At 42.0% G+C, this 27,991-nt stretch overlaps 1 protein-coding gene across 1 annotated transcript; it reads right to left on the bottom strand.

The window, feature by feature from the left end:
- Positions 1–1,425: 1,425 nt before the first annotated feature.
- CDK7 (cyclin dependent kinase 7) lies at positions 1,426–27,364 on the bottom strand. The gene is made up of 12 exons (XM_059833665.1): positions 27,259–27,364; positions 26,693–26,752; positions 25,413–25,446; positions 23,408–23,475; positions 21,329–21,397; positions 19,019–19,129; positions 17,717–17,835; positions 16,562–16,661; positions 14,608–14,694; positions 6,745–6,894; positions 4,768–4,915; positions 1,426–1,593 (listed from the first exon to the last, which is right to left on the bottom strand). The coding sequence occupies exons 1-12, from the start codon at positions 27,316–27,318 to the stop codon at positions 1,568–1,570; spliced, it is 1,032 nt and encodes a 343-aa protein (XP_059689648.1). The 5' UTR covers positions 27,319–27,364; the 3' UTR covers positions 1,426–1,567.
- Between the last annotated feature and the right edge of the window lie 627 nt (positions 27,365–27,991).

Raw genomic sequence — 27,991 nt, 5'->3', positions numbered from 1 at the left:
ACAGGAAGGGTGTGGTGTTACTCTCAAAGCAGAGCTGACAGAATACTTAAAATTATCACTGCCATGCAAACTCCATTTGTTATACCCAATAGCTGGGATACTCACTGAAAAATGCAGTATCTGTTTTAGGGGCTGAAGTTTTCCAGGCTTTGAAGTCCAGACAGAATACTGCCCTAGGTAAGTTCAGTGCAAAAAAGTTTACAGTACTCCTAACTCTCTTTCCTATTCAAATTAACATATTTTTGTACATATGCCTGTGAGAAGTAGGACTGCAGTTCTCTTAATTCCCCACTCCAGCACGATTACACAGACAGTAAAAACTGCTGTAACTAATGTTACTTGATAAACGTTTTCTCTACACTATCACTTAGATCTTAGTAGGAAATTTGTCAGCTGGCAACAACCAACACAGAACACAGTAGGGTATTGGGAGACTAGTAACTTCTCCCTTACAAGGCCAGCATACTTCACATTGGCTCAAGGTAAGAGTAAAATGAAGTTACGGAGGAGCAAGAAGATGGTGGCTCTTCCTCTACAAGCCTCAAAGTCTTCTACTAATACACTTGCCACATACATTAGAAAACAGAATGCTGAAAGTGGCTCACATGTGGGAAAATGATAATGGTTCACTAGATACCCCTGAGATCCACTGCACAACAGAGGTGGGCATGCGGTTAAGGTGTATCAACAGCACCTACGGGCTTGTTTCGCTCCACTGCAGAAGTGTGGTTACCCAACAACCACTTTGCAACACAGCCATGCTGGAAATCGGGCGACAGAGCTGAGCCCAGTATCTGTACTATGAATTGTTCAACAGCCACAGGTTGACAGGAGGGCTGGTATAGTTTTCCCAGCTGGATCTCCCCCCATCTCTTACTGCAATCTTGAGGCTGTGAAGGAAACAGTATTTATATGCTCTCAAATAATTTCTCCTGGAAGACTGGAGTCTGCAAAAAAACTCCAACGCTTCACATTCAATCTGTGCATCATATTGTTTTCAATATAGCAGAAGTGTCCTTGGAGAGTCTTAAGGCATGACTGCTGAGAGAGCACATGCAAACTCATTTGTTAATACATTGGCATATTAACTGGAACAAAAAAGCATCCTGCCTTTACCTCATAATGATACATTTTTTCCAACATTTATTATAGGGCTGCCAGACAATCATACATGCATCTAAGCTCCAGGTGAGAAGGGTGTTATTTGTAGTTTTCTTCCTTAGGGTGTGCATCTGTGCAGGACAGCACGTGACTCAGCATAAAGGTTCTGCAAAATTAGTCTGTGTAAATCTGTAGCCAGCAAGCAGTTTTGACAGTTACTACCTCAAAGCACGAGTTGAAGTAATGAGACAACAAACCAGAGAAAGGAATCTTGTTTTGCTTAAAAAAGTTTTTATTAAGAAAAAGAAGTAGGGTTAATGAAGCCTCTGTTTCAGTAAGGAAATATTAAATTCACATTTTACATATGAAAATATTACAAAATAACCATCCAGTGACTATTACAGCGTTTTTTCCATGGTTGGGACTCGGGCCATTTTCACTCATTTTCATCCACCATCCAGAGCAATCAAAAAATCAATTTTTTTGGTAATCCTGAAAAGTGTAAATCACATTGTTATTAATGCAAAGAGGTCCAGTCCCCTCCTCAATGTTTTAGTATTCGTTTGATACTGTTCTTGAGATAGATCTACTCTGAGCTGCTTAATGCTATGTACTGCCGCCACAGCAAATAATGACTTTTTCCAATGAATCTATGAAAGAGTGCTAGAATCAAAGCTCACCTCAATCAGTACATGTACGCCCAATGAGTCCCAAATTCTGTAATTAAGCATTAATTGCATTTGGAATACATATAAGTATTTCTCTTTGTTGGTATAAAAAGCTAGCCAGTTAATTCTACTTCTAACCTAACAAAGGCAAGCTATTCTAAGGCTTAACCCTACCCCACCACACATACACTCTTTATGATTTCTCTTACGTGCTGTCACTTTGCAGAAATAAACTGCAGGAAGTAATAGCCCTTTTAATCTCTGCCTCATTCTTTAACCATGTCTTTGTTTAATATCAGCTGTAGAGATGAAGGCAGCAGTACTTTCCTGATTCTATTCCAGATCTCGTCCTTGCATTTCTTCATATGCTACTTATTTATAACATACACCGAATAAACCATAGCTGCCTTCTGGGATGGATATGAAGCTTACTATGAAAGGATCCAACTGTTTTTGCCTGCCCTATAGGCGGGGGTCTCCTAAAATACACTGATATTGAATCACACCTGTGAACTTCAAACATATGCCCAAACAATACAAATTCTTAACCTTAGATATGAATAGAATGGTATTTTTTTTCCAAACCAATGTAGAATAGTTCTGAAATTAGACAGATTCCTTATACTGCATTAACTCAAGAAAAAGTTTAGTGCTGTATCTTTTGCACTCTTGTTTTGCGAACCTATGGCTCCGTAGAAATGCAGATTAATAGGACTAGCAATTGGTGTTCAGGCGAAGGAGGGCTGCTTTTGATTACATGTTTGCCAGTGTGGAGAAGATGGACAATGATGTCATCATAGAATCAGTGTCTCCACATACCTCACTGATCAGAAAGAAGTGGTAGCAATAGCTAGAAGTGATGCATGCTTAATACTTTTCACAGGCAGTCATCCATCTGGTGATAGTTTTCCCTGACAATAAAGAGGCTGGTTTTTGAGAAGTACAGCTGCTGCACATTTAAATTTGGTGAACACACCCCACACGCAACAGGGTTTTGTTCTTGTGGAAAAGCAGCACTTATGGGGATGGCATAAATTCTTTCTCCTGACCACCAGCCTCCAGTGCCAACATTTTATATATAAGGCGGCACTCATCAGTGATGACTCTGTTCTGCTAAGTTCCTGCTACCTCAACAGGGCTAAGGGAAAGAGACTGTACTGTGCAGAATACAAGCACAGTCCAGCCTAAGAATTTCAGGGGATGCAACTTATTTTTCTTTGAAATGACTTTTGGACATTTCCACCCTCAATAGCAATAAAAACATGCTGTGTTTCAAATTTTATTTAAACGAAGACTGTAGGATTGTTCTAAAGTTAAAATCTGAATATTGGTTTAGAAGAAGGTAACAAGGATGTCAAATGAAATTCAGCATAGCAGATTTGCTAGCTCTAACACTGGCTCTCTCCTTTAATGTTCGTTGGCACTAGAGGATCTACCTCTGAGACCCTCCGGTTCCATCAGCCCAGCTAAGGCAGTAACAGAACATAACAGAAAATCCACATCAGAAAATCCATTACATTTCCACTTAGTGGAAATGATACTGCTTTTCATACTGATACTCAAATGTCTCAAAAAGTAATGCTGACTTCCTAAGTGCCTTAGTTATAGTTGATCTCAAAACTCCTGGCATTTAACACACAAGTCTGATTTCTTCTTGCTGAAGACGAGTCTTTCGGAAAGACATTAAAGCAATCAGTGTTCTAGCTTTATACAGCTCTGGAAACTCTGCTCATTGTCAACTGCCAGACTTGAAATGGTTAAGTTGCAGAACTCAAGGAACCATTTCTTTCTCTTTCCTGTCCTTTCGTTAACAGGCATATTTTAGGGCATGTACTCCAAAACACTAGTCACAGACCCTCACATGGTCCTTGCAAAAGGAGCTAAAAAGCTTAAATTAATTACCAAAGCTATGGTAACTTGACAAGTTCCCACATGTCAGTTGACGGTACTGGGGTCAGGAAAGAGCTTGCAGATAGTCAACTGATTAGATTTTTCCTTGAGATTAGAATTTTAAGCTAGTGAACTAATGCATTTTAACTTGACACAGACTAAGAAACAACAAGTCAAAGTGCCTAAAAAGTAAGTTGAACTCTCATAATGTAGCTGTCTCTGAATTGAAGAGGAAATGCACTTTCATGGAAGCATCTCCATTCCAAAAAGATATCACTCTTATCAAAACAGAGTCTCATACTGGCAATAACAAAAAGCTGATGCTAACCTAGCTGCTATCTAGCACATTCCAGCTGTTAAGATGACCAACTCCACATTTAAGAACCAATATTTGCCTCTCTATTAGAAGGTCTGAGTAATTTACTATCAGTTACAGGTCTTGAATCCTCAGAGCTTTTCTTGCCATGAAGATATTACATACATGCTACTGTTTGGGGAAGACTGGAGGCTCCATGTAGAAGTAAATGTTAGGGAATAGGCTTGCCTTTTAAAAGGGTCACAGAAATGTGCTTAATGTTCCTTACCCAGAGAGGACTTAACTGTTAACTTGCTTAATCTAAGAGAGAGAAAGCAGAAATCTCTCTTCTGAGCCCGATTTACATTCTCCAGTCTGTCATTTGAAAGAATAGCATGCTATGTTTCTCTCTCTCTCACCCCCCCGCTTTTTTAAGTGATGTAAAGTTAAGTTATTTCCACCTCAGTAAGATGTCTGAGAAAAAAAATAAAGGGCATCATAATAGCCTATAATTTACTGAGTAGTACCACATTCCATTACAGAAATTAATGGAATTAGGTATTTCTAACAAATAGATTCCTAAGTGTCATAAAAGAGCCTTTTTTGTACCAATTCTGTTAGAACACAGAACTAAGTCATTCTCAACCTAAAGCATTTATCCTAAAACATAAATCATTAAAGGACTTCAGCTGGTGCTGGTGCCCAGGGATGTAGTCCATTCAGAGAGGTTTTGTTCTGAAACACTGGAAGTATCACATTCTCTCTGAGCCATGTAGCTCCTATTTTAAAACAGGTGAAACATTAAGAGGTTACCTTGATCTATTCCTTCTGTTCTCTTCCTTTTTAAATTTAAAAGTGCATTTTGTTGCTCCTTTACAGCTTCTGCAGGACAGTTGGGTCTTGGCAGCTGATTTCCTGGAGTGGGTCCTGGTCGGTTACTGAAATACTTCTGTTTCAATGCCTTAATGATAATGGAAGAAAAATAACCAAGTAATTAGTATAAAGTGTCAGAACACCATCTGTAAAGAGGTTATAATGAAATACAGCACTTGCAACTGGGACTGCAAAACTATTTGGACACTTGTATACTAGAAGGTAGCCTTGGGGCAAATCGAGATTTTGTGTTCTCAATGACTACCCACAGCACTTTGATTTGTAAGCCAAGAGATAATTGTGTACCGTTATTTTTAACTAGTGCTCAGACATCCTAACAAAACTCTAGACTACACTGCAGGAGGTCTTGTACAAACAGCAAGTTTCTAGCTCTGAAGAGCTTACATTCTGAATAGACAGATGAGACAAGAGGATAAAGTAGAAAGTAGGAATAAAGAAAGATTAGAAGAATATATCTGAAGTCTTGATCAGATCCAGGACCTGGACACCATCTGTTTTGCTAACTTTTAAGATAGGTCTGTCCCCAAAATGTCTTTAACTGTGCTCTTTCTGTATTGTAAACTGTGAGAAAAACATCGTTTGAATTAGAGCAGGAGACTGACACAAGTGAGCAGGGTTAATTTCATGTAGTGGAATTACATACCCTATGTACTGCCTTATACGATATTTCTTGGTATGGCTATAGCTCCGTTTGGTGATCGCATACCATAGCATTCGAGCACCATTTACACAAATGAAAAGTGGCATGGAGAGGGTGCGGGGTGGGATGTGATGACTAGTTTCAAATTCCTGAATTTTAAATTTCAGGAATTCCACAGCTTCCATAAACTGCGGTTAAGGAAAAGAGGCTAAGCTGTCTCTTAGGTAATCATTACTCTTGCTTATGTCAGTTACATGGTATTCAGTGCCAGCTATAAATCAAGCCAATACAGTAAGTGCAAGTTGTTTTCTGCCTTAAACCGTGGCATTGTCAATAAAAATGCTAGACTAGAAAAATCATATATATTCAAGTCACCATCCTACAATAGGACCTGTAAAATTACTTCATACATACAAACTAGTACAGGTGTCCCAAGCATAGCAGAACTAATTATTTGGAAACTGATATTGAAAGTTCTTAAAGATGGTGACCAAAAAAACCTGAATGTGCTCTGAAAAAGTCTTCTTGTAAAAACGTACATAACACATGCACTAATCTCCTGGTTTGGGATCTGCCACATCTAACAAGCAATAAAGGAGCGCTGGCCTGAAGGGCCCAGCTCTGTTTCTTGAATGCTTCCCTAACAGTGTAATGTGAAATACAGTTTTGAAACTGCCAACTACTGTATCTTCTTCCTAGCAGAAATCAATACTCTGAACTAGAACATTTTCATTCAAAGTCCTTCATTTCTCCCTATCAAGGAGTAGTGAAACTGAGATCAGTTTCACCCAAGCGTAATAGAAAAGGATATTCAGATCAGAATGCTGGTTTAAATCACTACAGAATTTCATGTTGAAAAAGAATAAAAAAAAAGTTTAAATGAAATTGAATAAGAGACTGGATGAATTAAGCATGAAAGCCTTTCAAAACCAGGGAGTAAGATATGTTAAGTTTTAAGTTTCAAGCTTTAGGTGACTGAATTTTGAATACCAAATATAATGACTGTCTGAAGGCCATGACTCATACACCTTTTAGTTGTCTACCTTTGCTCTACATTGGGAATGGAGATGATAAATCAGCATTATTCATGCCTTTCAGAGTTCTCTCTATAAAACACCAGAAACATGTTTCTAGTATTTCATAGACAGAGCTATATGGCATTTGGTTTCAAATCTGCCTTACTGGCTTCAAAGTACATTTATCTGATATTAAGAGTAGGTTAATGAACATTAGGACATAATGTATGTGTACTATACCTGAGTAGCTGTAACCCTAGTGCAAGGATTAAATGTGAATAAGCCTTGCAGAAGATTGAGCAAATCATCACCAGCGGCGCTGAAGATATGTTGAAGTGGCATTCCAGGGAAAGACTTAAATGTGACATAATCTGGAAGACTTGTCATCCCCTACAAAGACAAAAATGGAACGTATGTTCTTCAAGTTAGGAAGAGTTCAGCTTTTCACAGAAACAGAACTTCATATGGATGTCTTTCAGCAAATCATCTTTCAAAACACCCTGCTAATACTTGGTCACTGAAATAAATGTAAGAATAGTAGGTCATAAAGATGACTTTTTGTTTTTTAAATAATTTTAACAGTTGTTTCACACTTTCCCTTTCCAAGTGATCTGTCCTTCCCTTGCTTTAGTGGTGACCAGTCCAAAAGGAGAAACTACTAACAAAGAAAGAAAGTATGGAAGAACTTTAGAGTGGATGCAGACAAATGAAGTAAAAATAGCTTCACCTTTTTCTTTTGTGAACTGACATGGTGGAAGAGGCAAGATTCACAAAAGAGCCAGTCTGCAATTTCTCCAAGTTAATAGTACACTGTCCTCCTTCTCCTCAAAGTTAGCTGATCATCACGAGCATTTTGAGATACTTCTGAAATGCACAACTGAAACTTTTTATGTGGGGAGTGAGGGGAGGGAAGGAAAATATGCCAAGCAGTTAAACAACAGATGGATTCTGTACTTTTTTCTCCTGTAGGTATGAAATCAATCCCATTGTATTCAAATTCTATCATAAAAATGATAAAAAATCTTAACTCTTCCTCTCCAAAGAAAGCAGAAATGTCATTGCAAAAATCTTCACACATTTCATTTAGAATCCTAGAACAAAAACAGAATTTTGTGGGGCTAGTACTGCCTTATACGATATTTCTTGGTATGGCTATAGCTCCGTTTGGTGATCGCATACCATAGCATTCGAGCACCATTTACACAAATGAAAAGTGGCATGGAGAGGGTGCGGGGTGGGATGTGATGACTAGTTAACAAGTCCAGAGAGTGCTTCCACAACTCAACTACAAAGGAGGACTGTCTGATCAGGGAATTCTGGACGCCCCCCAAGCCCCCAATTTGGCTGGTCCAAATTGCCCATCTGAAGAAGCCATGCCCCAGTTCCTGTCAGGCTGCCTGATAACCATGGTTATGTAGGTCATTGTGTGCCCTGACATAAAGTTTAGCCCAGTATTAGTGTATTACTGAATTTACTGTCATCTTGACCCAGATAATGATACTACTAATTTGTATTTGTTACTGCACCATTATTCTCAGATAAACTGTTTATCCCTAAAGCTATGGGTCTGGTGTCTGTTACCATATCCTGAACCTGTAACTTGTCTGGGCCACCTCTGGTATCAGAAGTGAGATATGGTACACAGCATCATTACCTGCCCCAACCTTGTAGTGGATGCCCTAATTGCTTGTTTTGCCCTGCCCACAGACACCAGATTCTCTGATGGAGGGAAGTACCTGTTCCCTTTTCCCCAGCTACTTTAGAGAAACTCAGAAAGACAAAAACATGAAAGGGAGGTTACTCTGCCTATTCTTCTTTGCTCACTGGCTCAGGAATACCGAGCACTATTTGCATGCAGCCAAAGCCTGAGCCATCTCCCTACAAAAAGAATTAGCTCAAGCCCAGCAGGTTACTCAGCCTGCGTTTGAAGACAAGATTCTCGCCGCTGCCTGTGTTAAAAACATGCAGGCTTGTGTGGAGAAATTAAAGCACCTCATGGTCCCCATGGTGACAGCACCTGCCCAAGAGAAAAACTTGACCAGCAGCCAGAAGCTACAGAAAAGGGAGTTTCTGCAACAAAAATACGTAAAGCTTTATATATCAATGAAGAAGACTGGGAAGGAAATATTTAGTCTGATTTGGATTCAAACAATGATACATCAAATTCTTGAAGCCCAACCAGACTTACAAATCACATCAATTATTGAAATCGAGCATGATGCTAATGGAGGCATCGCGAGTATCTCTCCACACCATTTCACAAACATATACCTAGACAAATTAAGCAAGCGCTATTGCAGATCTGTTACTGTGGATTACTTAGCCTGGCTTGCAAATATGAGGGAGGGTTACCATCCAAGTTTCAGAATCAGAAGCCCAGACCCTCACTTTAGGGTCCTGAATCTGACTACAAATTCCACCAGAAAATAATAGACTGTCTTTTGGGCATCAACAGCTTACGTTGAAAGAAAAGTGCTCTGAGATGACTGAGGACCCCTGCTATTCCCTGGCCAATCCCAGAGATTTAGAATTGAGCACAGCTAGGATGGTTATCAATCATGCTTTAGATGTAGGCCCTGTGACAGATGAAGACCTATCATCATCCCACTGAGACACGGTGATGCCTACTAGCCCAAAAGGGTCTCCTCATAGGACATTTAATGTCAATAGGCACTGGCCTTACAGGTGCAGCACCCAGCCCCACACAGTCCCTGCTATTACAAAAGGTAGTTTCTGCTGTGCCCGTTCTGTTATCTTCCCATTTCCCTAAAGATGCAGCTATAGTTACCAGTAAACCCTGTTGTGCCCCCGTAAGTTAAAAACCCTCTATGCTTCTGTGAAAGGGCTCTGACCTGAAGCACCTTGAAATACGAAAAGCCTGTTTGGCCGTGAGCATTCCCAAACAGGCAATACACAGAGTCCCAGCATCAGCGTTACTGGCTCTTGCCAACATCCTGCATTATGCCATGCCATTTTCCCATTGGAGATAAAGGCCCAAGTGCCCTTACTGCCATGCCATCCACTGGAGCCTAGGAACCCCAGCCTTGCGTTACCCAAACTTATTAGAGGTCCAATTAGCACCACAGGGGGCTGGTCAGCAGCCACCAGACCCTCTGAGGTGCTATGGAGGGTGCGGCTTATATGGCCTGCCAACCAAGTGGTAGATGTCACCATCAATGATAAATTGTGTTTGTGTTGCCTCATTGATACAGCTGCTCAAATTTCTGTCATCAATAGATCACATACTGGAGGGACCACTTCTCTCACACTGCAGTAGTCTGTAGGTGCACAGCACCACTCATAGCTCTTCCTGTAGTCACAGTCAAGTATTGACTTCCCTAACAGGTGTACAGCCCAAGGATCTGCAGTTTTGGGAGATTCTAACATCTTATATTTGAACCTACTCAGAAGCCAAACCTTCCATGATGCTCAAGGCAAGGTGTGGTATCTTGGTACTTCTGAACCAAACCACCTGCTAGCTCCAGTAAGTACCTCCCCTACCTCCATTGACCCATGTTGTTAATTTACAGCAGCACCTTGTAAAAGCACAAGCCCAAAACCCCATCACCTACCTCCCTTTTCACGGGACTGCAAGAACAGGAAGTAGTCATTGTTGTTCACACCCACAGCCTGTTTAGCAGCCCCATCTGGCCAGTGAGCAAACCCAAAAACAGGTTTTGGCATCTGACTGTTGACCACCGTAGCACACATTCTACCTCCTCTCTGCTTCACCCAACAGTCCTAATAGCTGCTGAAGTACTCAACACCATTTGCCTTGCTTCTTACCTATGGATGGCAGTTTTGGACGTTAAAGATATTTTCTTCCAGCGTTCATCCACTCAAATGACCAAGGTCACTTTACTTTTACATGGAATAGCATTTGGTACACCTTTACTCATTTACCTCAATATTATCAGCACAGTCATACCCTTACTCATGGTGTCTCAGCCTTAGCTGAAATTTCTTCCACTCTTGATCTCTTTTGCCACCACTGTACCAATGACATTCTCGTGGGCAGACCTACACATGAATCTGTTGCACAAGACATGACCTCCTTAGTTTCAGCCCTGAAAGAACACTGGGATCTTTCTATTCCTCCCTGTAAATGCCAGGGTCCTGTCCAGAATGTACAAGTCTCCTTCCATGCCGGTACCAGAAGTAATACTGAAATCATCTTGCAGTCTGTTTTATCTTTACCTACCCTCTCCTCCAAACACAACCTCCAGAGATTTAGGCACTTTATAAATCATGGCATGCCCATGTCCCTGGCTTTAGTCAGCTAGTCCATCCTCCATATTACTTGCTGCAAAAACATTTCACCTGAGACTGGAACATGAGTCATCAACAGGTCTTAACTGGTCTCCTAAAAAGTATTCAACAGTATCAGTATCTAGGACCCCTCACCCCTACTGGCAGATTTGAACTCAGGGTCCAGTACAGTAGAAAGAGGTTCCAAGGACCCTACCCCTAAACCAATCCATTATGGTAGCAAGGCGTGGCAAGATGCACAAACCTTGTATTGTGAATGGGAGAGTGCTTTAATTGCCACGTTCCTTGCCTTTTCTGACATTGACAAACACCTTGGGGATCATAGAATCATTTAGGTTGGAAAGACCTTTAAGATCATCAGGTCCAACCGTTAACCTAACACTGCTAAGTCCAACACTAAACCATGTCCCTAAGCACCTCATCCACGCATCTTTTAAATACTCCCAGGGATGGCGACTCCACCACTTCCCTGGGCAGCCAGTTCCAGTGTCTGACAACCCTTTCAATGAAGTTTTTCCTAATACCCAATCTAAACCTCCCCTGGCGCAACTTGAGGCCATTTCCTCTTGTCCTATCACTTGTCACTTGGGAGAAGAGACCAGCACCCACCTCTCTGCAACCCCCTTTCAGGTAATTATAGAGAGCGTTAAGGTCTCCCCCAAGCCTCCTCTTCTCCAGGCTAAACAACCCCTGTTCTCCCAACTGCTCTGCGTAAGGCTTGTACTCCAGACCCTTCACCAGCTTCGTTGCCCTTCATTGGACACACTCCTGCACCTCAATGTCTTTCTAGTAGTGAGGGGCCCAAAACTGAATACAGTATTCGAGGTGTGGCCTCACCAGCGCCGAGCACAAGGGTACAATCACTTCCCTAGTCCTCCTGGCCACAGTATTTCTGATACAGGCCAGGATGCCGTTGGCCTTCTTGGCCACCTGGCCATACTGCCAGCTCATATTCAGGCAGCTGTTGATCAACACCCCCAGGGTCCTTTTCTGTGGGGCAGCTTTCCAGCCACTCGTCCCCAAGCCTGTAGCGTTGCATGGGGTTGTTGTGGCCAAAGTGCAGGACCCGGCACTTGGCCTTGTTGAACCTCATACAATTGGCCTCGGCCCATCGATCCAGCCTGTCCAGATCCCTCTGCAGAGCCTTCCTAAGCTCAAGCAGATTGTCCCCTTACACTTAGGGGTTTGCATCCTGTTCCTCATGACACCCTTCACAACATTCCTTTCCCTGAGGGACGAACTCAATCCATTGCCACTCAACACTGAGTTCTTGGTATCCCTGTCATGACTGATGAAGCTCAACCTTCAGGCCCCAACCACTGTATTCTCACCCGCCTCGCCTTTCCCATTCCTGTATCTACCCATGATGACTCAGATATGCCTATTACACATAAATCCCCCTTTCACCACCCCAAAGGAGGGTGCCTGGTTTACTGATGGCTCAGCAGTCCTTTGCAGTAATGCCTGGTTTGGGTGTGACACCATTGTCTATACCACTGCTGGCCAAATTGTTATGGCCAATTGCCATGGTACTGTGCAGACAGCCAAAACTCCTGGCCCTTTGCTCAGCCATTCACTCCTCTGCCCATACTGTCTGACTCCTGGGCTGTTCTTCTAGGTGCACCTCATGGCCTTCCCTCTTGGAAAATGTGCTCCTTCTGCACTCTTACCACAGAAATTAGGGCCCACCTTTTTTAGGAAGATATTTGCACACTTTGGCTGTAGGTCATGTTGATCCCGTTGTGCTCACCTCATGGCTGAGGCTAGGTGGAAAGACTGAGCAGATGCCACTGCTGCAATCAGAGGGGTGGAAGTGATAGTAGACACTGATGCCCATGATGAGCTGACAGCAGCCCAATAGTAGCAGATGAAACTGAGGAAACCTTAGCCCAAACCTGCAACTTGGAATGTGGAACCACAATGGTAGCTCACTGGTTGCATGAGTATTGGAGTTATCTCACTGTTAAAGTTTTAGCCCAGGTTACAGCACACCATGGAATAAATCTGCAAATGTAGTGAACTGAATGTATTCAAATTGTATCGACAAACGAGAAAAACTGGCTTACAGAACCTCGCTATTTTAACACCGGTAAGAGGAAAACCCCAAAGCTCCCCAGTATGGAATCCTTCCTTAAGACTGTATTATGCCTCCATAACCCAAGAGCAGAACGTCACAGTTAACTGTGGGATTGTAAACGATTCAAATGTGAGATACCTCTGTATCAAGTTAAGGGACAAACACATCAGTGGATCAATAACTGGAGTGTTGTATGCCTACATTAACTCTTTTGTAGCATGATCCTTCTATTTTCTCACTCTGCTGATACTGTATGCCTTTAGGCTAATGCTCTGACAGCTCTCTTAAGCATAATTATTTCCACATCTCCAAGTCCCTCTCCTACTTCCCTTCCCAAACCCACCCTATCATCCATACACTTATAAGTATGAATTAATCTCTAATTGAATGGGGTTTGCAACATTAAGACTTGCATTGAAACAGGCAAAGAAGCAGGCATAACAAACTTTAACAATCATGGTACCAGAGATCAAATAAATCCTGGGAAGTGGTTTTAAAAAAAAAAAGTCAAACACAGTTGGCAGGAATCCCTTTTAGGATGACCTCCCCCCATTAGGGGTTTACAGAACATCTTACTTCTTTACCTAGTTGTTATCCTTATTTTGAGTGGCTTCTTACCTGTTTTAGTTGTCATATTAAAGATCTGTACTTGGCTTTTGGCCTGCACTGTTCTGATGGTTTTTTGGCAGACCACCTTACTGACTGTCTTGTCTCAATTTAACCCGTAATCACTCCATGACCAGACTCCTCCCCATGCCTGACACTCCCAGTGAAGTGGGTAGTGTCAACATCGGTCTTGGCCTTATGCTGCCATGGCAACACAACCACCCTTTCCCCCAGAGTCGCATAAGCAAGAGGTGAAAATGGGGAGCTAGTATTGCCTTACACAGTTTCTCCTCCATATGGTGACCACACACCTTATATGGCTATAGCTCCATTTGGTGACTGCACATTACTTAAGGTAGCATCTGAGCACCATTCACACAAAGGAAGTGCAACACAAAGGGAGAGCAGACGTGGGATGTGATGACTGGTTAGCAAGTCCACAAACTGATTCCACAACTCAACTACAGAAGAGGACAGTGTGATCAGGGAATTCAGGACTCCCTGTGCCTATCAGCTGGTCCAAGTCGTTCATCAGAAGTTAAGCCCTGCTTTCTGTCAGTCCGCCTGACAACCATGGTTAGGTAGGTCATTGTGTGCCCTGACACTAAGTTTGGCCTGGTATTAGTGAATTACTGAATTTACTATCATCTCAAAGATAACTGTACTACTAATTTGTATTTGTTACAGTACAGTTACTCTGAGATAAATTGTTTATCGCTAAAGCTGTTGGTCTGGTGTTTCTTACTGTAACCCAAAACTGTAACAACTTAAGTCCCTACAAATTGTTCCTTCACTTCTGAAAGTGATTAAAGCCTTTCAGGTTAAAGCAGATTAATTAATCAAGCATCTCAAGAACATTAAGCAATAACCATAATTTCACACCAACAGCCATGGGAAACTGGATACACACAGAAAGGAAACCAAGAAGTTTCATTACTGTTGCTTAATGCTAACAACACTGCGATGTTGATCAGAGATTTGCCAAGAGAAACAATAAATCTCAGCTGCTTATCCTCTGCTCTGTGAGATGAGGCAGCTGCCTTCTGAAAATCTACGCGAGTATTCTGGTATACTCTTTAATTTAATTTCAAAGGCTAAAATAGAGAGTATCGAGTAAAACTAATGTCAGTCTGTTAATCGAAAGGACTCACAGGCCACTGTTCTTCTGTTGGAGTGCCCAGTGTTTCAAATATCCTTGTCAGCTGGTCAAGATCAGAGTCTCCAGGCAAAAAAGGAACCTGGAAGAAGGCAAAAGCATTTGATTTAATTAACTTCCAAACTTCAGTTCTAGAGAGGAGCTTTGAGCTATCCCTCATAATTGCAAAGCAAAACTTCTTCGTATACCAGCTCCCCACAAAGAGGTACACTGAATATTTGAGGCTTTCTAGTGATGTAAAAATAGATTCTGAAGGTTTCTTGCAACCCAGGCTTGATATCACTGACTTGATAGCGGAGAGCTAAACATAAGATTAAAGCACCATCACATTAACATAAAATAACTAAACACAGGAGAGGCAACATCTCAGTTGCCAGTTTAGTCTGTTGGTCACAGTGATCTTTCCATCATCCGCTCCCCAAAGTTAGGTTTTATATATATATATTCAAAATGTTTAAAGTGAATTGTAACTGGATTACACAAGCAGCACTTAGACTGATGGAACAAGATCAGAGGATGAAGAAGAGTAGTGACCCACTAGGACAGAAACTGCTTAATCAGTGTCATGTTTCATTTAAAGTAGGCAGAAGACAGAAAAGGGGATATTTGCCCAGTTCAACTTGTAGCTTGCGCATCAGGCTCACAATCTAAGAAAAAAAAGGAACTTTGTGACTAAAGCAAAATTATGAAGAATTATAGGAGTATTTAAGTAAGTAGGACAGAAAGACATTAAGGAACATCCTGACTAGGCAGTGTACTAAATTTTGGTGTCAAAGCCCCTTGAACATAAACTGCTTTTGTAAAGCTCCCTGAAGTTGCATTGTCACTCAACCCAGTACACTCAGGAAGAAAAAGGATAGATACATTTAAAACTATCACAGTGATATAACTGAACAATAACACATTTTCTGCTTTGTGAGAAACTAAAGAATCATCAGAATTCAGTAATTTATTTGCTTTCTGACTTTGCTTGAGTTTATCCAACTTTAGCAGGTCTAATGCATATTTTTGTACACATCACTAGTTCTGCTTAAATAGCCATTGCAGATTTCCATTTCTGAACTGCCAACCAAATTGTACCAGCACACCTGTTTGTGTGATAAAGCAAGGCAAAGATTTCTTTCAATGTGTTTTCAGACAGCCCAGTTCCCCAATCTTGTTCACCACATGGCCAGACAAATATTTAAAGTACAGTGCAAAACCCAAGGAGAAGCCGCTTACTCATGGAAGATAAATGATACTGCAGGCTAATTCATGCTTTCAGCTGTGTCTGCCCCCACCCTCCACTCCCCACCTCACACTTTCATGCCTCTCCAAAGAGCTGCATAATAAATGGTCTACTTCAGCAAAACATAATTAAGGACCATAACATCTGTGTAGCATATTCAGGAGTGGCAGAGGATTAGCCTGATGTTAACCTTCAGCTTCATTCCAGCATTGTCAACTAAACACAGTTTAGAATAACATCAGTCTTCTGCTCATTACAAATAAATTCACAATTAAGGCACTGGTGATAATTATTTACAGTTATTGGGGAACAACATATGAGGGACAGATTATGCATGGATCTATGATGTCACATTTCCAGGAGGACAGCAAACGAAAACTGACTGAAGGCTGTTTGAAAGGATAACACTCAGAGGACTGGACGAGTTATCTACTCAACCTTCCCCAAGGCAAGACTGTGACAGTTGGTTGCAATTTTTTTTATCCAGCTGTTTTTAAAGACTTCCAATGATTGTGATGCTTATGGAACCTCAGTCCATTCCAAAACTCCACTTTCCTTGCAGTTAGCAAGCTTTTGGAAGCTTTTTTCTCCCTCCTCCTCTTCCTTTCCTAAATAGCCTAACTGCCTTCACTTGCTGCTGTTAGCAGGAGAGAGGAAGCCCACATATGGAGCTGTAATGCACTGAAGAGCAAATACAAAATCCTTACATTTTAAGACTTACCCTGAGGAGCAACTCAGCTAAAATACAACCAACCGCCCACATATCGACACCAACACCATACATTCTAGCACCAAACAGTAGTTCTGGGGCTCGGTACCACCTGAAAAGAAAACACATTTTGAGAAAATCGCCTGGCTTTGCTCATGTCAAGTGCTGTATATTGCAGCAATGCAAGAACTACAAAGAGGATATGGCTCCTGCCTAGATATTTTTCAGACACTGAAGAGCTGTACTCTACCCTGCAAAGTGTTTTGTTTAAGAAAGATGGAAGAAAATTGTGCATTCCTCACCACAGGGTCACATATAACCACAAATTAACTACAGTTTCAACTGAGCTGATTAATAAGCAACAGAACTGCAGATGTGCAAAGGAAAAAGTATTTAACAGGCATGTTTGCATGTTATAAGCCAAAATCTTCATTAAACTTTATGCTGAAGAAGTGACACAAAGAGAGAATTCATCCCAGCTTGCAAAAATCTCCATAGCAACAGACCTAAGTATAGAGACTAGTTTTATGCAAAAAATGAACCTTGACAGTTTTTTAAAACAGCTACTTCCACCACCTAAGAACAATCAAGTTTAAGCAACGATCTGATGCACACTGCATTTGAAACTACTGTAGCATTTCTGCCTTTTGAATAAAGGTGTTAAAACAAACCAGCTTTGCCTGAGTAGTTTTAGCATTACAGCAGAGAAAAGGAAATACCTTGTGTATTTTGCAGTCTTGCTTTTTAAAGCATACCTTAAATAAGCATGCCATAAATAATATTAATATTTTAAAAGGGTCAAGCTTTGGTCTCTTAATAGGTTATGTGACTAGCTACAAAAGAAGATTCTAGGTCTCATGATTAACAGAAAGTAACAGCTGTCTTGCTCTGAAAGCCAGGCTTATAGGCTGATACATATTTCCATGCGTTTCAAAAGAGTGTCATACCCCAGAACAACCCCCATGCATGCATATTCTAGCAGTTCTTACAGAGACTTTGCTAAACAACGCCTTCTTTTGTTTTCTTTATGAGGCTTTTGCCACTACAGCCATATCACATTAGCTAGATGCCAAACTTTGAACACATTGATTTGACATGGCATATTTCAAAAGACACTGCAAAACAGCTACACAATCACTATGTAAGAAACAAAATAGAATGTCTTACCTTGTTACTACCTGGTGTGTATAAACTCTATTTGGGCTTCCAAAAGATTTTGCCAAGCCAAAGTCAGCCAATTTTAGAACACCATTTTCATCTAACAACAAATTATTTGGTTTAAGATCCTGTCAGTACAGAAAGCAAAGAATGGATTTTGTCCGTGTTGATAAAAACAGACATATAATGAACCTCCTGGCAGGTGTGCCATAACAGTATTCTAAAATGCAGGCTTTTGATTCTATCCTAAGTCTACACTATTAGGAAAAAAACACCAGGAAATCAAGTATTTCATCATACATGAAAATCATAGTGAAACACACCCATTTGAATATGATCATATTTAAGCTGCAGTTTAAAAAAACCCTGCCTCTTGACAGGTTTTAGCTTTGCTGTAAGAACAGCAGTTCTGTCTTAACTGCATAGTTGCCAAATGAATAATAAAAAGATCTTGCAAATGTTTCAAATAACTGTAGATATCATGGAAGTGATAGAGTATAACACAGTGACAGTATGTTGTGGGTTGACCTCTGGCCAGCAGTGAAGCACCCACACAGCCATTTGCTCACTCTGTTCTTGTTCTCTCCCATATCCTACTGGTAGGGGGAGTAGGATGAGAAGACCAAAAGCAAGAAAACTCTGGGAGCAATATAAAGGCAGTTTAACGGGTGAAAGAGAGAGGAAAAAACCCTAACAAACAAGCAATGCAATGGAAATCATTCACCACCTTCCACAAGCAGACAGATGCCCAGGCAGTCTCTAAGAAACAACCACTCTGGAAGCCAAAAAACCCCTTTCTTCCTCTACCCCAGTTTTTATTGCTAAGCATGCAACATCCCTCTGGCCAACTTGGCTCAGCTGTCCCAGCTGTATCCCCTCCTGACTTTTTGCCCACCCCCAGCCTACTCACTGGGGCGGGGGCAGAGTAGGAAAAAGAAAAAGCCTTGGCAGTGCCCAAGCAGGATTCAGCAGTAGCCAAAACGTTGGTGTGTTACCAAAACTTAGTCACAAATCCAAAACACAGCACCATATGGGCTGTTGTGAAGAAAGTTCAATCCACCCCAGCCAGACCTTGTTCACAGTGCTAATTAAAGTCAGATATAGCTTTTATATAAATAGCTAAATGATAAACACATCAGTAATTCTTAGCATTTCTGGTACTGCTATTGTCTCTCCAAAACAGCTAGCATGAATGCTTATGGACTAAAACAGTCTAAACTTTAAAACTATATTCATGACAATTTAGACTCAAATTCTATCAAATGTGACTTTTGTTACAGGATAAAGGCTGTCAATTTAGTACATGCTTACCCTGTGTAGAATCCAGTGCTGATGTAAATATTCTAATCCTTGAAGTGTCATCAGCATATATGCCTTGATGTGAGATTGTGTCAACACAATACTAGTATCCTTTATAATAACCTGTAAAGTGTTAGATTGATAGTAAAGCATCCAATGAAAGATTAACTTACTCCCATTCTTTCAGCTCAAAAGTTACGTCATTCTCTAACACAAAGGTCAAACTGGCAGTCACATATTACAGAACCACAGAACCACTAAGGTTGGAAAAGACCTGTAAGGTCATCAAGTCCAACCATCAACCCAACACCACCATGCCCATTAAACCATGTCCCACAATGCCTCGTCCACACGTTCCTTGAACACCTCCAGTGAGGGTGACTCCACCACTTCCCTGGGCAGCCTGTTCCAGTGTTTCACCACTCTCTCAGCAAAGAGATTTTTCCTAATATCCAGCCTAAACCTCCCCTGGCGCAACTTGAGGCCATTTCCTCTTGTCCTATCACTTGTCACTTGGGAGAACTGACCAACACCCACCTCTCTGCAACCCCCTTTCAGGTAGTTGTAGAGAGCGATAAGGTCTCCCCTCAGCCTCCTCTTCTCCAGACTGAACAACCCCAGTTCCCTCAGCCGCTCCTCATAAGACTTGTGCTCCAGACCCCTCACCAGCTTCGTCGCCCTTCTCTGGACACGCTCCAGCACCTCAATGTCCTTCTTGTAGTGAGGGGCCCAAAACTGAACACAGTATTCAAGGTGCGGTCTCACTAGCGCCGAGTACAGGGGCACGATCACCTCCCTACTCCTGCTGGCAACACTATTTCTGATACAGGCCGGGATTTCATTGGCCAAGAAGGCCAATGGCAAATTCTCTACTGTTCTCACCCCTTTTCCAGAAAAATAGGTCTACTCTGGAGATCAAAAATTGAAATGGGGAGTCCAGATAGCCTACATGAACTTTGCATAACCAACAAAAGAGAAAATGGGTGGGAAACACGAGTTTATTATTTTATCTCAAAATTATAAACATGTCAGTAAACTTGAAATTACGTTCCCACTTATTCCTTCTTTCTGCATGCAGCCTGCATATGCAATCTTTGTAAATGCAATGGTTTCCTCTTCTATTTCCAAGAAGACCGGGAGGTATGGCCGCTTTACCGTATTTTAACAAATCTACTTATATTTTCTACATTCTTTGATTTTTAAGATTAAAATTCTATGTAAACGTCCTGTCTGAAAGTATTTTCTACACTACTCCCCAAACTTGCTTGTTATTATTACTGTCCAGTTCAGTAAGAGTCTTTCCTAAGCTTCAAGTTGTTTGAGACTTGCAAAATAACTAAGACTACACAAAATTTCATATATGCAGCACACGCCAAATCACAACAGCCTGCAGTCTCAAATGGTGGCCCGAGTGGTATCACAATATAGTTAAATGCTCTGCATGCCACAGCATTATGTGGTACAAGGGTATTTAATTCCTCTTTGTACACTGTTATCTTCTTCAGCTCTAAATATTGCTTAGTTACTAAGTAAACAGAATGAATCCTCTAGAAAGTCTAGTCATTACTTTAACTTCTACTAGCAAAAAAATGATCTAACCTTTTCAGTCTTGCATTCATCTAGGCTTCAGCAAGACTGTCAATGTTTTCTTTTAATATTTTAAACACTAGCCCCGGTTCTTAACAGCATATGTGTAATGAGCTACCTGAACAACTACATTAATTTCAGTAGGTATAATGTGTGCACATACAGATCTGACATGAATTGCCATCTAGGAGAGTCTTGCAGAATGAAGATTCTTGCATCAAAATATCTCATACAAAGACTTCCGCAAAGACAAACTGACTTACAGTCTTGGAGAATGAAACATCTGTAAGATGCTGATTTGCAAGTACCTAGTATTGTTACATTTAAAAGAATGGTTCAGGTGCGTGTGATTTTAGTACCAGCTCATCACTTGGCACACTTCAGTATCACACTTACTTGAACATGTTTGATGATGTTATGCTTAGCAACTGCACTCTGAGATGCTGACCTATGACTGAGGGTCTATACTCTGACTGGAGTCCCAGAAAACTGACATGGCAAACATAATCTGTTGCTTGAAGATCATGCTGACGAGTATTTAAAAGTAAAGGCATTATCAGCTGAGAACTCACAAAAATTGTCAAATCATTCAAACTGCTTTTAAGACATGATCTTCATTAACTGACATAATAAAAGTCACCTTCCCAACATGGGCGAATGCAAGCCTGTTAAAGTAGTATTTTCAAAAACCTTCTGAAGATACTGAAATAAAAAAGGTCTTTAAAAAAATCTTACCTCTAGATCTGTTTCCATAAAATCAAACACCAAACTAATATTGGACTTGTGTCCAAATGCATCTAGAAGCTGTAAAACAAAATACATTATGATGAAGCATACTCTCACACTTCCAGTTTTCTAAAACTTTGCACCATTGTAGTTTGCATGTGGATTTTCAGCTTGCTGAACTTGTTTAAGTTTTTTTGACTTGGAATACAAAAATCCTTACTCAGTTTAGCTTCTTAACTCAGTCTCCAAAAAAGAAGTCCCCATTAAGTATGGTAATAACATTTTAAACAATTGCCCTTCCTTCCCAGAGTTAGGAAAAAAAAAGAGAAAGAATTAACTTTACCACATTAGCTACAACAGATAATCTAATGCACACCTTGTCCTCTCCCTAAACTCTGTTGTTCTACAAAACACCTATCCTTTCTTGAGACCAGACTAAGTTTTCCTATGGATTCAGCTCTGCGTATCTGCTTCCTGTACGCATGAAGTATTTAGAAATTCTAAGTGTCTAAGGCTTATTAACTTCATTTCAAGATATTAACTTCATTTCAAAGATATTCTTAGGCATGCACTTATCTTTGTAGCAAGCCTTCTAGGATAAATAAAACTCTTTAGAGAATATCCAAACACCTTTTCTTAGGATGAAGCTATGTAACGACAGAGTAAGTTTTTAATTTGAGATAACACAAGCATGATGCTGAGTAAGAACAACAGATCATCTAATTGATGAGTATCTGTTGAATACCAACAGATCATGCTATTCTACCCTCAGGATCAGCAAGGTATGCTCTCCATGGTGTGGCTCATTCCTTATAGTCTCAGTAAGATAACCATGTGAATTACCTAATTGCAAGATAGTAATTTGCATAGTTCGTAACAGCAGTGACTGCGCTCATGCTCTTCCTCTACAGAAACCATGGTAACAGGAGATACCATGCAGGTGAGCCTATAGGCTTGGCCACTTTTTGTAATTCATGCCCCTTACACTTCCAATATCCACAACAGTTTTACCAGGACTGCTAAGAAGCATACAACCTTGTCTATTGCCTTTAGTACCTGCTTATGGACCTGCTGATCATAGATCTGTCTAATTCCTTTTTGAATTGCTGATGCTGTCTGCTTACAATGCCCCTGGCAATGCATTCAAGAAATTCACTACACACTCTGTCAGGTAGTACAATTTCCAGCCCTCCCCCCCACCCCGCCCCCAACACAAATACATGTTAAACACATCTCTCATTTCTAGTACTGTGGGGTTTTGCAAATACCAGTTCTGTATGCACTTTACCTACCACCTCACTTTTGTTGACCTCCCCATTCCCAGCCTTTTACTCTCCAGAGTGAGGAATCCCAGACTTTTTCATAAAGATGATCCATCCCTTTGCCATTTTGTCTTTCTCTGTACTTTCTCTAACTTTGATAGCTAAAGCAACCACTTTGAAAGTAAGTTCACAATCCAGAAGAGAACCATACTGCCACTCTGAAAAAGTTAAATAAAATACCTGGAAAATTCATATTCGGTCCAATATTTATGGCAGACCTTCAAATTATCACTACTAGCTAATTTCAAAATATCTTTAGCTCCAGTGGGGTATTTGTAGCTGGAAGTCAACATAAATGCAACTGAAAAGATACAGGTTTTACTCCTTCCAAGAGAGGTTTTAGATATCAGCACTAAATCCTAATAAAGCCACATGAATCCCACTTTACCATTGCTTACAAAACCCTGCTTTTGGCTGTCACCAGTTCCACGTGAAGGAAACAATCAGGTAAATTCAGCACTGCCCTCATTTGCAAGTCTATCAGAGAGATACAAAATTAGGTAATCTAAATTTCCACAATTCTCCCCACCATTAATATCCAGATAGCCCCAGGCTAAAAAGTAAGAGAATTTCAAAAGAAGTTACTTTGTCTTTCTTATTGAAATAGGTGTTTTGCCATAACAATTGTTTTACTGCCCATTTTGGGCTGGAGGAAATAGCACAAATAAAATTAAGTAGCATCTCCATGACCCAGCTAATCCTAAATTTGAACCTGTATCAAAAGTATTTGAGGACTGATTCTAGAAGTAACATTCATTTTACTTACACCAATAATATTCGGATGGCTTAGCTCCTGTAACAGTTTTATCTCCCTAAGGGCTGTTCTGTTGATTCCTACATTTAAAAAAAAAAAAAAAGAAAAAAAAGATGAGAGACAGAGCAAGATTAAAAATTTTGGATTAAGCGCCAAAGAAACCTCTCATTCTGTTATGCACTGACAATTTACTACTATAAACTACTTTCTCACCAGTCAACTATTTGTTAAATAACAACAATTACATTGCCATAGATAAGCAGATTGCTGCAGAATAAAAGTGGACATACACTTTCTCCCACAGCAAATACTCTACACCACAGTAATCAGATTTAGATTATGAAGCAACATGTCCCCCTTTGACAAAAAGGGAAGGTTCTAGCAAAAGCCGGGGGGGGGGGGGGGGCGGAAATCACCTTTTCAGGGTATTGTAAGCTTGGTTTTACTTTAAAGAAAAGTTACATCTTGCAAATACGAGTTCTTCAATGTGTCTCACTTCCAAAGGGAGGCACACTGACAGACCTCATGACTATATCTCTTTTCTTTTTGACACAACATTTCTTAATAAGGCAAAGCACATATGGTTTTCAGTATTCATGCTGGGACATAAAAGGTACAGTGGTCAAAACCTGCTTACCCTTGCTTTAATCCTTTAATAACCAGATTTTATAGATGAAAACAGGGGCCGGGCGTGGACAGGGATGGGAAACAGTGCACTTTGGCAGTCACACTGACTGCACTGCATTAAACCATGACTCCTTCAGGGTAACAATTCCTCCTTCAAAAATGCTGGTATGTATGGCTTGTATGAAAAGTGACTGGCAAGCAAATGCTCCTGTGGTATGTTGTGCAGGAAGTTTCAGCTGTGCATGAGCTGAAAAACAGTGTTCTCCCAGAACATGGGATATGATTCAACACGTAAGATTCTAGCAAAGTTTTGGGCAAAGCTACATGGATTACTTTACACTCCTGCTTTGCCTATTTTAATTACCTATTTTGGAATAAAGTTGACAATGGCTGCTTTTGGGTGGGCAAAGCCTTAGGTTCAAAAAAAGTACACCAAGTTATCAGATACCCCAGGGAAAACAGACATGATCATTATTTTTAATGCTTATTAAATTATTTTAATGCTTATTAACATCTTTGAACTACAGCTAGACATTGAATAGGCCAGAAGTAATGACTGTCCTTAAAGGACATTAGCCCACTGAAAACCAGGTGGATCATGACTGTCTGGCAGTCGGCTCAACTGTGAGACTCTGGGATGAGTGCTCAGTTTCTCTTTAAAAATTCTTCCCTTAGCATGGAATTGGAGAGTTGAGGGCAAAGATTCTGCCCTGGAAAGCTGGTAAACTGATGCAGGATCCCTGAAGGATGGCAGCCTACTCACATACAAAATTCTACTGCACCACACAGGCTGTAAGAGAAGGCTGGGATTAGTGGGTTTTTACTTGCAATAATACCCATGCCTAAAGGCAAGTGGCTGGTCAGAGTACACGATCAAAAGACTGCTCTATAGACCTGATTTCTCAACATAAAACAAACCCACACAGCGACAAGAGTTTTAAGATCTTGATTTTTTTTGACTTCTGTCTCAGTGTAAATCACAAAAATAGAACGAAGGAAAAATGTGACAACAGATACTCTCACCTGCCTTAAATATTTAAGGTACAGAGATGCATCAATACGAAAAGGTATTCTAAACTCAGTGCTGTAAAGATTATTATATGCCATGTTCAAGTTTGTATTCCACTTAAATTGAGAAACTAAGCTGTTATATGCTCATATTTAGACATATACTATGCATACAGATATCTCTGATGCTTTTGTCTGTCCTGGTAGTTCGGGCAGTAATCCTCTACTAACCCTTACACTGAGAGTTAAGCTCATTTTTCTCAGCCAAGTTACAGCGGGGGGGAGGGGGGTGGGGGGAGTGGGGGGAAATTAACGTAACAATTTACAAAAACAAAGCAAACAAAGCACAGCGTCTGCAGCATGAGTTTGTTTTAAAACTCACCATCTTTAGCTTCTGATCTATGTCCCAGTTTAATCTGAAAAGAAATGTTTCATATTATAAAAGGTTAAGCCATCTGCCCCAACAGTAGAGAATACATTCTTTAGTATTACTCTTCTAAGACAGAATGAGTTTCAGTACCATGAAGCACTTTACCAGCTAGGATTGTCTTCCCCGTCCGTGTCCGCCCCACCCCCCCCCTTAAAAAAAATAATTGTCTGTACAGCGTTAGTTTTTATAAAAGCTTAAATATAATCATGATGGCACTGAAAACAGACATAATGCAAACCAGCAACATAAAATGCTTTGTAGCCACAACGCTTTATTATACCACTAATGAGCTTCTCCTCAGGGAGAAATGAGGGCAAAGTAACTGTCAGTCATCTTAGAATGATTCTAGTAAAATTAGCATACTCTGTAAACTTGGGCTGGCTTAACGTCCTTTTATCTCAATCATCTACCGCCCTGAAATTTTCAAGTCCAGAATCCCACCATTGATATTTCCAGATGATAAAGGTTAAGAAAATATTCTGATAAAAACAAGAATGCTTTTTACAACAGTTGCTACTAGTAGCAACCATACAGGAAAAGTATTATAATGCTAAAAGGGATCAGTGTATCAAACAAAATTACTTACTATTGATATGGTTCAACTTGCCTAGTAAACTAGGCTCTTTAACTGACCAAAGTACTGTAATGTGCATTTTTCATCCCTCACAAAGCACAGCTAGTCACCTATTTTAAGGCAAAAACTTCCTGCAATCTCTTCAGATAGTATTAAGTGAAACGCTTTACGACAACATAGACATTTTCAACATTTGTATTCAAAAAGGTAAGTTGCAGATCTAAGATCACTTAAGTAAAATTTTGTCAAAAAACTACCATCGATTCTAAAGAACTTAATCAGGAGTAACATTCCTGGACTGAAAGAAATCGGGCACAGCAGAAGGAAAGATCAGTCCTATCAAGGACTAATGAAGTGTTAAGTTTGGAAATGTGTGGGGTTTTTTAAAATAAATCTAACAAATAATCGAAATTTCAAGTTACAGACCAGGTAACCCTTCAGAAACGTAGCAAGACTGAAGCTAGTTTCTCTTTTGGGGGGGGGGGGTGTGTGTGTGTGTGATATTAAAGACAGGTTAACTACATCATTTAAGCAAAACACTCCAGAAACAAAAATATATGTTCTCCCATCACCCATTAAGTCGGTCAAAAACATTATTAGCCAGGTCAAGAGCAACGAGACACGTGAACACACAGCAGGAAAATATTCTGACACTCACCTTTTTAATAGCCACGATTTGGTTGGTGTTCTTGTCCCTTGCTTTGTAGACAGTAGCAAACTGCGGAGAAAGAGGCTCGCGTGACGAGGGGGGCAGACAGCCCCAAGGCGCGTGCCAGCGCAGCCTCCTCAGGGGCTCGGACGCTGCCGCGGCAGAGGCGGCCCCCGAGCCCAGCTCCGCAGGCCGCAGAGCCGCCCGCGCCAGGGCCTTCCCTCAGGAGGAGGCCATAAAACCCCGCTGTCAGCGCGCTGCTGGGGGACAACCTGCCTCCCCAGCCGCCTACCCTCTCGCCCTATAACCGCGGCAAGCCCCGCGGGGCAGCGGGGTCCCGCCGCCCGTGCGGAAGGCGAGACGGGGCCGGGGCCGGCTGCAGGCTCCCCAGGGCCGCGGGCTACCCCCGTCGCAGGTCCTCCAGTCCTCCTCCTCCTCTTTCGAGCCCTCACCGGCGCCGCCTGACCGCCCCTTACAGACCGGCCGGCCCCTCAGAGGGGACGCCCGCACCTGGCGGGCCGGGGGGCTGCCGCATACACCTTCCGCAAACCCGCCGCGCCCCAACGGCCACTCACCTGCCCCTCCCCCAAGAAGTCGAGCTTCTCGTAGCGCTTGGCACGCGCCCGCGCATCCATCGCCACCGGCGGGGGGAGTCAGGGTGGGGGGGGTGCGGGAAATGGGTCTCGGCGGAGCAGCGAGGCCGGCGACGGGGCTTTAAAACCGCCAGCGCCGCGCCCCGCGCCCCTTCAGGCCCTCGAGCCAGCGCCGCCCCTGGCAACCGCCGGCGTCACCGCACCCCTCGCCCCGCCCCCTGCGCGCGCAGCCGGCGGCGCCTCGCGAGAGCCGCCTCAGGCCCCGCCCCCACCCCGTGAGGCGTGGGAGGCGCGACGGAGGCGGAGGGAGCGGCGGGCACCGCCCCACCCGCGGCGGAGGGGAGGGGCGGGCACGGCCCCGGGTTAATGGGCGGTGGCGCTGCAGCACCCCAGGAGGCTGCGGCGCGCGGCCCCTCGGACGGCGGCGCCACCTGCCGGCGGCGGGGCCGCGCCGGCCGCACAGGGCCGCTTCCCTCTGAGGCGGCAAAGCCGTAGCGAAGGCCTGCCCGCCAGCGCTGCGCTGAAAACGAAGCCGTCGGGCGAGGTACGCTGCGGACTTCTAACTCTAACTGGAGCCAAAGGGCCCTCTGCTGAAACGGTCAGCGACTAAAATTACCCCAGAAGAACCGGGTTTTATTTTGCTCCCAGCCTCAGCCCGGATGTTCCGGGAAAACGGCGGCTGCGCAACTGCCCGACCAAAGCTGTGCAACTGCTA

Source organism: Gavia stellata, chromosome Z, assembly GCF_030936135.1.
Source record: "Gavia stellata isolate bGavSte3 chromosome Z, bGavSte3.hap2, whole genome shotgun sequence".
Lineage (NCBI taxonomy): Eukaryota > Metazoa > Chordata > Aves > Gaviiformes > Gaviidae > Gavia > Gavia stellata.
Note: the sequence above shows the minus strand (reverse complement) of the source record. Positions and strands in the feature narration are given on the sequence as shown.